The sequence below is a fragment of the Oncorhynchus masou genome, chromosome 5, assembly GCF_036934945.1.
Source record: "Oncorhynchus masou masou isolate Uvic2021 chromosome 5, UVic_Omas_1.1, whole genome shotgun sequence".
Lineage (NCBI taxonomy): Eukaryota > Metazoa > Chordata > Actinopteri > Salmoniformes > Salmonidae > Oncorhynchus > Oncorhynchus masou.
In genome coordinates this window covers 1,528,445-1,540,258 of record NC_088216.1, presented here as the reverse complement: position 1 = coordinate 1,540,258, position 11,814 = coordinate 1,528,445, and the positions used below count along the sequence as shown (strand labels likewise).

Below are 11,814 nucleotides of genomic sequence, written 5' to 3'. Positions count from 1 at the left end.
ATCTTCTAAACTACCTACAAGGCACTATTTCTCAACGTCATATTGATCTACTATATATAAACAGTAACATTGATATACTCTGTGCTACCGAGTTTGTATGCTACCTTTTTACATGCTGACAAACCTGACGCGTTTGTCACGAGCATGTTAATTTTGTCCATCCAGACTCGATCAGCAGTTTGAAATATCAAAATGAACCAACAATATTAATTGTGGGACTGTTCGAAAAACAAACATTCATGGCAATTTAGATAGCTTGCTGTTGCTCGCTCAATTGATATAAACATGGAGCTGTTATTTTACCTGAAATTCACAATGTTCTCTACTCTGACAATTAATCCACAGATAAAACGGTAAACCGAGTTTGTTTCTAGTAATCCTACTTTAGGCTTCTTCTTCTGATTCAAATACTAAATGTTCAGTGAATGTTGGGTGTTTTTTTATATAATTAACTTTAACAAATACTAAATACTAAATGTTCCATTCATTATTCTACTAACGATGCTCACCAATGCAGCTGACCGATGTCGAGAGTGACAATTAGCAGAATGTATTTTGTGATGCAGTTTCAACATTTGAGTAAATAATAAAAAATAAATTGCAGTTTAAGTCGGAAGTTTACATGCACTTAGGTAATTAAAACTAATTTTTTAATCACTCCACAAACTAACAAACTTTAGTTTCTTGCTAACAAACTATAGTTTTTGGCAAGTCAGTTAGGACATCTACTGTGTGCATGGCACGTAATTTTTCCAACAATTCTTTACAGACAGATTATTTCATTTGTAATTCCCGGTATAACAATTACGGTGGGTCAGAAGATTACATACACTATGTTGACTGTGCCTTTAAACAGCTTAGAAAATTCCAGAAAATTATGTAATATTTTAGAAGCTTCTGGTAGGCTAATTGACATAATTTGAGGCAATTGGAGGTGTACCTGTGGATGTATTTCAAGGCCTACCTTCAAATTCAGTGCTTCTTTGCTTGACATCATGGGAAAATCAAAAGAAATCAGCCACGACCTCAGAAAAAAGATTGTAGACCTCCACAAGTCTGGTTCAGCCTTGGGAACAATTTCCAAATGCCTGAAGGTACCACGTTCATCTGTACAAACAATAGTCCGCAAGTATAAACACCATGGGACCACGCAGCTGTCATACCGCTCAGGAAGGAGACGCGTTCTGTCTCCCAGAGATGAACATACTTTGGTGCGAAAAGTGAAAATCATTCCCAGAACAACATCAAAAGACCCAGTGAAGATGCTGGAGGAAACAGGTATAACATAATCTATATCCACAGTAAAACAAGTCCTATATCAACATAACCTGAAAGGCCGCTCAACAAATCAAATCAAATCAAATTTTATTTGTCACATACACATGGTTAGCAGATGTTAATGCGAGTGTAGCGAAATGCTTGTGCTTCTAGTTCCGACAATGCAGTAATAACCAACAAGTAATCTAACTAACAATTCCTAAACTACTGTCTTATACACAGTGTAAGGGGATAAAGAATATGCACATAAGGATATATGAATGAGTGATGGTACAGAGCAGCATAGGCAAGATACAGTAGATGGTATCGAGTACAGTATATACATATGAGATGAGTATGTAAACAGAGTGGCATAGTTAAAGTGGCTAGTGATACATGTATTACATAAGGATGCAGTCGATGATATAGAGTACAGTATATACGTATGCATATGAGATGAATAATGTAGGGTAAGTAACATTATATAAGGTAGCGTTGTTTAAAGTGCCTAGTGATATATTTACATCATTTCCCATCAATTCCCATTATTAAAGTGGCTGGAGTTGAGTCAGTGTCAGTGTGTTGGCAGCAGCTACTCAATGTTAGTGATGGCTGTTTAACAGTCTGATGGCCTTGAGATAGAAGCTGTTTTTCAGTCTCTCGGTCCCAGCTTTAATGCACCTGTACTGACCTCGCCTTCTGGATGATTGCGGGGTGAACAGGCAGTGGCTCGGGTGGTTGATGTCCTTGATGATCTTTATGGCCTTCCTGTAACATCGGGTGGTGTAGATGTCCTGGAGGGCAGGTAGTTTGCCCCCGGTGATGCGTTGTGCAGACCTCACTACCCTCTGGAGAGCCTTACGGTTGAGGGCGGAGCAGTTGCCGTACCAGGCGGTGATACAGCCCGCCAAGATGCTCTCGATTGAGCATCTGTAGAAGTTTGTGAGTGCTTTTGGTGACAAGCCAAATTTTTTCAGCCTCCTGAGGTTGAAAAGGCGCTGCTGCGCCTTCTTCACGATGCTGTCTGTGTGAGTGGACCAATTCAGTTTGTCTGTGATGTGTATGCCGAGGAACTTAAAACTTGCTACTCTCTCCACTACTGTTCCATCGATGTGGATAGGGGGGTGTTCCCTCTGCTGTTTCCTGAAGTCCACAATCATCTCCTTAGTTTTGTTGACGTTGAGTGTGAGGTTATTTTCCTGACACCACACTCCGAGGGCCCTCACCTCCTCCCTGTAGGCCGTCTCGTCGTTGTTGGTAATCAAGCCTACCACTGTTGTGTCGTCCGCAAACTTGATGATTGAGTTGGAGGCATGCGTGGCCACGCAGTCGTGGGTGAACAGGGAGTACAGGAGAGGGCTCAGAACGCACCCTTGTGGGGCCCCAGTGTTGAGGATCAGCGGGGAGGAGATGTTGTTACCTACCCTCACCACCTGGGGGTGGCCCGTCAGGAAGTCCAGTACCCAGTTGCACAGGGCGGGGTCGAGACCCAGGGTCTCGAGCTTGATGACGAGCTTGGAGGGTACTATGGTGTTGAATGCCGAGCTGTAGTCGATGAACAGCATTCTCACATAGGTATTCCTCTTGTCCAGATGGGTTAGGGCAGTGTGCAGTGTGGTTGAGATTGCATCGTCTGTGGACCTATTTGAGCGGTAAGCAAATTGGAGTGGGTCTAGGGTGTCAGGTAGGGTGGAGGTGATATGGTCCTTGACTAGTCTCTCAAAGCACTTCATGATGACGGAAGTGAGTGCTACGGGCGGTAGTCGTTTAGCTCAGTTACCTTAGCTTTCTTGGGAACAGGAACAATGGTGGCCCTCTTGAAGCATGTGGGAACAGCAGACTGGTATAGGGATTGATTGAATATGTCCGTAAACACACCAGCCAGCTGGTCTGCGCATGCTCTGAGGGCGCGGCTGGGGATGCCGTCTGGGCCTGCAGCCTTGCGAGGGTTAACACGTTTAAATGTTTTACTCACCTCGGCTGCAGTGAAGGAGAGACCACATGTTTCCGTTGCAGGCCGTGTCAGTGGCACTGTATTGTCCTCAAAGCGGGCAAAAAAGTTATTTAGTCTGCCTGGAAGCAAGACATCCTGGTCCGTGACTGGGCTGGATTTCTTCCTGTAGTCCGTGATTGACTGTAGATCCTGCCACATGCCTATTGTGTCTGAGCCGTTGAATTGAGATTCTACTTTGTCTCTGTACTGACGCTTAGCTTGTTTGATAGCCTTACGGAGGGAATAGCTGCATTGTTTGTATACAGTCATGTTACCAGACACCTTGCCCTGATTGAAAGCAGTGGTTCGCGCTTTCAGTTTCACGCGAATGCTGCCATCAATCCAAGGTTTCTGGTTAGGGAATGTTTTAATCGTTGCTATGGGAATGACATCTTCAACGCACGTTCTAATGAACTCGCACACCGAATCAGCATATTCGTCAATGTTGTTATTTGACGCAATACGAAACATGTCCCAGTCCACGTGATGGAAGCAGTCTTGGAGTGTGGAGTCAGCTTGGTCGGACCAGCGTTGGACAGACCTCAGCGTGGGAGCTTCTTTTTTTAGCTTTTGTCTGTAGGCAGGTATCAGCAAAATGGAGTCGTGGTCAGCTTTTCCGAAAGGGGGGCGGGGCAGGGCCTTATATGCGTCGCGGAAGTTAGAGTAACAGTGATCCAAGGTTTTTCCGCCCCTGGTTGCGCAATCGATATGCTGATAAAATTTAGGAAGGAGGAAGGAAGAAGCCACTGCTCCAAAACCGCCATAAAAAAAGCCAGACTATGGTTTGCAACTGCACAGATTGTACTTTTTGGAGAAATGTCCTCTGGTCTGATGAAACAAAAATAGAACTGTTTGGTCATAATGACCATCGTTATGTTTGGAGGAAAAAGGGGGAGGCTTGCAAGCCGAAGAACACCATCCCAACCGTGAAGCACGGGGGTGGCAGCATCATGTTGTGGGGGTGCTTGCTGCAGGAGGACTGGTGCACTTCACAAAATAGATGGTATCGCGAGGAAGGAAAATTATGTGGATATATTGAAGCAACATCTCAAGACATCAGTCAGGAAGTTAAAGCTTTATCGCAAATGGATCTTCCAAATGGACAGTGACCCCAAGCATACTTCCAAAGTTGTGGTAAAATGGCTTAAGACAACAAAGTCAAGGTGTTGGAGTGGCCATCACAAAGCCCTGACCTCAATCCTATAGAAATTTTGTCGGCAGAACCGGAAAAGCATGTGCGAGCATGGAGGCCTAAAAACCTGACTAAGTTACACCTGCTCTGTCAGGAGGAATGGTCCAAAATTCACCCAAATTATTGTGGGAAGCTTGTGAAGGCTACCCGAAACGTTTGACCCAAGTTAAACAATTTAAAGGCAATGCTACCAAATACTAATTGAGTGTATGTAAACTTCTGATCCACTGGGAGTGTGATGAAATAAATAAAAGCTGAAATAAATCATTCTCTCTACTATTATTTTGACATTTCACATTCTTAAAATAAAGTGGTGATCCCTAACTGACCTGAGACAGGGATTTTTTACTCTGATTAAATGTCAGGAAATGTGGAAAAAAACTGAGTTTAAATGTATTTGGCTAAGGAGTATGTAAACGTCTGACTTCAACTGTATATTCTTCAAGAATCAATGACTATTAGGGCTGACCCCAATTAGTCGACAAGTCAATTGTTTGGTCAATAGGCTGATGGTCTACCCAATATGTTTTTAGTCAAACAGTCGCAAATATACAGTATTCAGACCCCTTGTGGACTTTTTCCACATTCTGTTACAGCCATATTGTGAAATTGATTCAATTGTTTTTTCCTTCATGTATCTACACACAATACACACAATACCCCACAATGACAAAGGTAAAACTGTTTTTTGAAATGTTTGCAAGTGTATATTTATATATATAAAAAAAAATATCACATTTACATAAGTATTCAGACCCTTTACTCAGTACTTTGTTGAAGCACCTTTGGCAGCGATTACAGCCTCTAGTCTTCCTGGGTTTGACGCTACAAGCTTGGCACATCTGTATTTGGAGAGTTTCTCCCATTCTTCTCTGCAGATCTTCTCAAGCTCTGTCAGGTTGGCTGGGGAGCGTCGCTGCACAGTTATTTTCAGGTCTTTCCAAAGATGTTCCATTGGGTTCAAGCCCGGGCTCTGGCTGGGCCACTCAAGGACATGTGTTGTCTTGGCTGTGTGCTGTGTGGGTCTTCAAGGATCTCTCTGTACTTTGCTCTGTTCATCTTCCCCTCAATCCTGACTAGTCTCCCAGTCCCTGCCGCTGAAAAACATCCCCATAGCATGATGCTGCCACCACCATGCTTCACCGTAGTGATGGTGCCAGGTTTCCTCCAGACATGACCCTTGGCATTCAGGCCAAAAAGTTAAATCAACGTTTCATCAGACCAGATAATATTGTTTCTCATGGTCCGAGAGTCTTTAGGTGCCTTTTGGCAAACGCCAAGCGGGCTGTCATGTGCCTTTTACTGAAGAGTGGCTTCCGTCTGGCCTCTTTACTATAAAGGCCTGATTGGTGGAGTGCAGCATAGATGGTTGTCCTTCTGGAAGGTTCTCCCATCTCCACAGAGGAACTCTGGAGCTCTGGAGCTCTGTCAGAGTGACCACAGGGTTCTTGGTCACCTCCCTGACCAAGGTCCTTCTCCACCAGATTGTTCAGTTTGGTCGGGCTCTAGGAAGTGTCTGGGTGGTTCCAAATTCTTCTATTTAAGAAGGATGGAGGATTGATGTTCTTGAGGTCCATAAATGCTGCAGAAATATGTTGGTACCCTTCCTCAGAACTGTGCCTCGACACAATCCTGTCTCAGAGCTCTACGGACGATTCCTTCTACCTCATGGCTTGGGTTTTTGCTCTGACATGCACTCTCAACTGTGGCACCTTATATAGACAGGTGTGTGCCTTTCCAAATCATTTCCAATCAATTGACTTTACCACAGGTGGACTCCAATTAAGTTGTAGAAACATCTCAAGGATGATCAATAGAAACAAGATGCACCTGAGCTCAATTTCAGGTCTCTTAGAAAAGGGTCTGAATACTTATGTAAATAAGTTTTTTCTGTTTTTATTTTTTAATACATTTCATTTCTAGAACATGTTTTCACTTTGTCATTGTGGGGTATTGTGATGTCATTAAGGTGTATTGTGATGTCATTATGGGATATTCTGATGTAATTATGGGGTATTGTGTGTAGATTGATGAGGAAAAGTTTTTATTAAATCAAATTTAGAATAAGGCTGTAACGTAACAAAATATGGAAAAAGTCAAGGGGTCTGAATACTTTCCGAATGCACTGCAGGTCTCTCCATTGATGGGAGATGGACATTTTAAACTGATCAATGCTCTCTTTATATAACTGACTCGTTTGACTGATTGATCCATTCTACCTTCCATCCTGAAAGGAATTTTATAATATCTGTACATTATAGGAACACCTGTAATTACACAATGATGAATATAAGGTAAGGTCTGGGACAAGGTAGGCATTAGGGTTAGCAGTTAGCCGTTAGGGTTAGCAGTTAGCCATTAGGGTTAGCAGTTAGCCATTAGGGTTAGCAGTTAGCCATTAGGGTTAGCAGTTAGCCATTAGGGTTAGCAGTTAGCCATTAGGGTTAGCAGTGTGGTTAAGGTTATAGACTTTATGACTGTGGTACTAAGTTGAACCTCTTGAGGAGAAAGGAATCTAAAAGTAATCAGATTACATTGAGTTTGGGGAATCCAACAGTTATGTTACTGATGACACTTTTAGACAGGTAACTAGTAACTAACGGATTACTGATGACACTTTTAGACAGGTAACTAGTAACTAACGGATTACTGATGACACTTTTAGACAGGTAACTAGTAACTAACGGATTACTGATGACACTTTTAGACAGGTAACTAGTAACTAACGGATTACTGATGACACTTTTAGACAGGTAACTAGTAACTAACAGATTACATTTCGAAAGTAATCAGATTACATTAGTGAGTTTGGGGAATCCAACAGTTATGTTACTGATGACACTTTTAGACAGGTAACAAGTAACTAACGGATTACATTTAGAAAGTAACCTACCCAACCCTGGATACAGTATAAAGGTCTCTCCATGGGTGGGAGATGGACATTTAGTTAAGATGTTCAACACTCTCTTTATATTACTGACTTGTTGACTGATTGATCCATTCATCCTTCCATCCCTCCTCAGCCTTCCTCTCCTCTGAAGACCCAGTGAGGGTGGAGCTCAGTCAGAGAGCTGTTGAGGGACTGGTTAGGAAGAACACATCTACAGCCAGAGAGGTGAGAGGTCACACACGGTTTAGATGGTAAATATTTATGTCCCCTTGGGAATACAGATATGCAATTGTTGGTCACAGATACTCTGGAAATTCCGAACACAATGCCCATCCTGGCAGATCTAAACCTAATGCAGCACATCGTGATTTTTGTGCATCCAGACCTAATGCGGCTTGGAATGATCAGAAGTGAAGTCACATTTAGGTGCCAGGTGTAACTGAGGCCATAGATGCTCCATATCCATTACTTTGACTGTTTTATATAATATGACTAAATGTGTTTCTGTGTTGCAGGGGCAGTCAAGAAATGGAACGGCAAGGCCACAGAACATGACATAAGCAGAGCTGTGGGAGACCACCTCAAGCCCCTGGTAGAGCCGGGGGTGGTGTTTACCTCTCCACCACGCCTTCAGCAGGCTGGAAAAGTGGGATTGATCTGTTTGATCCATTTGTTTGTTTCAGTTTTCAGGAGTTGAATCCTTTGACGTATTGTTGATCTCAACATTTTTTCAACAAAAAATGCACTGGATTGGTTAAAGTCGGAAATTGGGTTAATTTGTTTTGTAATATATTCAAATCAAACCAAGCTTTATTTGTACAGCACATTTCAGACATGGACAACACAATGGGCTTCAGAGGAAAAAACAATGAATAAAAACGATGACAATAAAAATATAAAAAATTTCCAACAAACAGGAAAAAAAATTACAATAAAAACTGAAAGACTAATGAACAATAAATTGGAATTTATTGGAATTTTATTTTTTATTTAACCAGGCAAGTCAGTTAAGAACAAATTCTTATTTTCAATGACTGCCTAGGAACAGTGGGTTAACTTCCTGTTCAGTGGAAGAACGACAGATTTGTACCTTGTCAGCTCGGGGATTTGAACTTGCAACCTTTCAGTTACTAGTCCAACACTCTAACCACTAGGCTACCCTAGTGGTTATTTACTACACAACAATCATAAGGATAAATAAAGAATAACAATAAAAACAGAAAGACTAATGAGTATTCTAAGGAAAAGACATTAACATAGTAAGAACAGGATGTAATGTCCAACCAGAAATATAAGCTAGTTTTACTACAGTCTTTGTAAACAATATAATTGTACCAATAAAAACTCAGTTATTAATCATAATTATTTACGCAACTAAGTGTTACAAAAATGCTAATATTACGAAATATCAAAACCAAATGTACAACTACTTTGTTAATATGTATTGGCAATAATTCACTTAATGGTGAGGCATGGAATAATAAAACATGTATCTTTTGTCTGGCTGAATGTTTGAAATATGAGGTGATTTGAGTCATGCTTCTTCAGTAGTGGAATAAAGACAATTAGCACTTGAATGTTGTCAAGAAATACGGGAGTGATGTAGGATTGTCAATAAAATTGATTATAGACCAATTTATTATACTTCGTCCATGTGTATAGGCTGCAAGTACGTTGAAATTAAGTTGTTTTCGAGTCATTGAAAAAAAACTAAATATTTTCAACTACAACGGAGAAAACTAAATATTTTTAATAGTTCATCTTTCATTTCAATCCATAGCTGAAATCAATAGAACAGGGCAAACATTTAGGGTTTCTTTATTATGACATCATTACCCTACTCCTATTGCATTGTGACATTTGTTTCATTGATATAACGCATCTCTTGTCACATTGATCACAGCTATGATGTTTCTCTCCTGTGTGTGTTCTCTGTTGTGGTTTTAAAAAGTCCTGATTAAACAAAACTCTTCCCACAGTCAGAGCTAGTGTTAAAATGTATTTCCCGTGTGTTTTCTCTGGTGCAAAGTCAGCTCTCTAGATTCAGTAAAACTCTTGTCACATTGAACAACTCCTTCATGTATGAATTGTCTGATGTTTAACCAGAGATCTTTTATCAGAGTATCTCTTGTCACATTGATCACAGCTATGAGGTTTCTCTCCTGTATGTGTTCTCTGGTGTGATTTTAAAAGTCCTGACGAAACAAAACTCTTTCCGCAGTCAGAGCATTGGTAAGGTTTCTCTCCTGTGTGTATTCTCTGGTGTACTATCAGGCTGCTTAAGTGCCTAAAACTCCTCCCACATAGATGACAACTATAAGATTTCTGTCCTGTGTGTGTTCTCTGGTGTGATTTTAAATGTCCTGACAAAACAAAACACTTCCCACAATCAGAGCAACTATAAAGTTTTTCTCTTCTATGGATTCTCTGGTGTATTTTTAGGGTTGCTAAAGAGGTGCAACTCTTCCCACAATTAGAGCAGCAGTGAGGTTTCTCTCCAATGTGTTTTTTCTGGTGTACTTTTAGTGAATCTGATCTTGAGTAAGTCTTCCCACAGTCAGAGCAGTGGTGAGACTTCTTCCCTGTGTGAATTCTCTGGTGTGCCTTCAGTGAATCTGATCTTGAGTAACTCTTCCCACAGACAGAGCAGCGGTGAGATTTCTTCCCTGTGGGTTTCTGCTGGTGTTTCTTGAGGTGTTCTGATGTGGAGAGACTCTTCTCTGCCTCGTCAGCTTCATGATGTTGTTGAGGCTCCCCAGAGGATCCACGATTGTCTTGTCTCTCTCCTGTGTGAACAACAAAGTCAGACAGATGGTTAAAAGGCCACTGTTTATTTTAGCTGAAAGGTGATGCTGTTGTAGAAGGCCCACAACAGCAGAAATCCACTGTTTATTTTAGCTAAAAGGTGATCCCCATGATGTCGTAAAACAATTTACATCCTTAATGAATGTTTAAATGCTTTTACAAACTTATTTGACAATTATCTTAAACAGACAGTCAAGTGAGCAACAATAGACATGTTTTGTATTATTGTTTCCACAGTAGTATAGTGGATGATTCCAGGCTATAAATACATTATTGCAGTTGCTGAAACCCTAAGCAGTGTGTCAGATTACTTTTGGTCTTTTATTATTTAGAAAGGGAATACTTTCACCAAATTGTCTAAATGGATTCTCTGAACATTATATCACCAGGTTCCCCCATTAGGCAAACCATTAACAGTATTTATCTCACCAGGTTCCCCCATGAGGCAAACCATTAACAGTATTTATCTCACCAGGTTCCCCCATTAGGCAAACCATTAACAGTATTTATCTCACCAGGTTCCCCCATTGGGCAAACCATTAACAGTATTTATCTCACCAGGTTCCCCCAAACCATGAACAGTATTTATCTCACCAGGTTCCCCCATTAGGCAAACCATTAACAGTATTTATCTCACCAGGTTCCCCCATTAGGCAAACCATAAACAGTATTTATCTCACCAGGTTCCCCCATTAGGCAAACCATTAACAGTATTTATCTCACCAGGTTCCCCCATTAGGCAAACCATTAACAGTATTTATCTCACCAGGTTCCCCCATTGGGCAAACCATTAACAGTATTTATCTCACCAGGTTCCCCCATTAGGCAAACCATTAACAGTATTTATCTCACCAGGTTCCCCCATTGGGCAAACCATTAACAGTATTTATCTCACCAAGTTCCTTATGTTGCCTTTGGGAAACCGGGCCCAGAAATCCAGTTTCCTCCTCTTCTTCCTCCTCCTCCTTTTTCGATGTAACAGTCATCTCCCCCTCCTCCTCTTTCACTCCATAAACTGCATCCTCTTTCTCTTCCTCCTCTTCTTTCACTGTAACAGCCTCACCCTCTACTTGTTTTTCTATGGTAACGTCCCCCTCTTCATCCTCCTCTTTCACTCTGAACGAGTCTTCCTCTTCTTTCACTGCAACAGCCTCACCCTTTACTTGTTTTTCTATTGTAACAGCCTCCTCTTTCACCAGAGCTTCTTTCTCCGTCCAGTAGACCTCCTCTTCTTTAACGGGAGGAGAGGAGCTTAGTGAACTCATGGTCGGAGATGATAGCTAGCTAGGCTAATGCTAACTTAACTTAATAAAACTTAACTAGATGACCAATAACAACACCGTAAATATTAAATTAAATCGGATAACTTAGTAGACGACAGAAGTGGGTTTAAAACACAATGGCTCTACGAAAGCGTCTAAAGAGCTTTATTGGTTCGTCTATTTTGTCTAGCAAGCTACCGAGGTGTCTAACTGTTGCTGCTGTTGAATGAAGCGTTCCGTCCACTACATTATACGTCACACCAGCAGCATCACCTTAAATTCCCAGACCGCCATCTGCTGACTGGAGTGGGTAACGCAGATGAGTAAAATGTATCTATTTTATTTTCAGACAACATGTTAAACGGTAGGAAGCATGAGTTTTTACTCACCAATGTAACAACACATTGTGGTTAAA

At 41.3% G+C, this 11,814-nt stretch overlaps 1 protein-coding gene across 1 annotated transcript; it reads right to left on the bottom strand.

The window, feature by feature from the left end:
* Positions 1-8,710: 8,710 nt before the first annotated feature.
* LOC135526035 (zinc finger protein 239-like) lies at positions 8,711-11,601 on the bottom strand. The gene is made up of 2 exons (XM_064954068.1): positions 11,033-11,601; positions 8,711-10,118 (listed from the first exon to the last, which is right to left on the bottom strand). Exons 1-2 carry the CDS (start codon positions 11,400-11,402, stop codon positions 9,409-9,411), a joined length of 1,080 nt encoding a protein of 359 aa, XP_064810140.1. The 5' UTR covers positions 11,403-11,601; the 3' UTR covers positions 8,711-9,408.
* Between the last annotated feature and the right edge of the window lie 213 nt (positions 11,602-11,814).

What these genes read in the sequence shown, in the direction of transcription:
- LOC135526035 (XM_064954068.1), bottom strand. Translation starts at nt 11,402, where the DNA reads ATGAGTTCACTAAGCTCCTCTCCTCCCGTTAAAGAAGAGGAGGTCTAC. An exon ending in AAGGCAACATAAGGAACTTG is followed by an intron (nt 10,119 to 11,032) that starts GTGAGATAAATA and finishes TTGTTCACACAG; the next exon opens with GAGAGAGACAAGACAATCGT.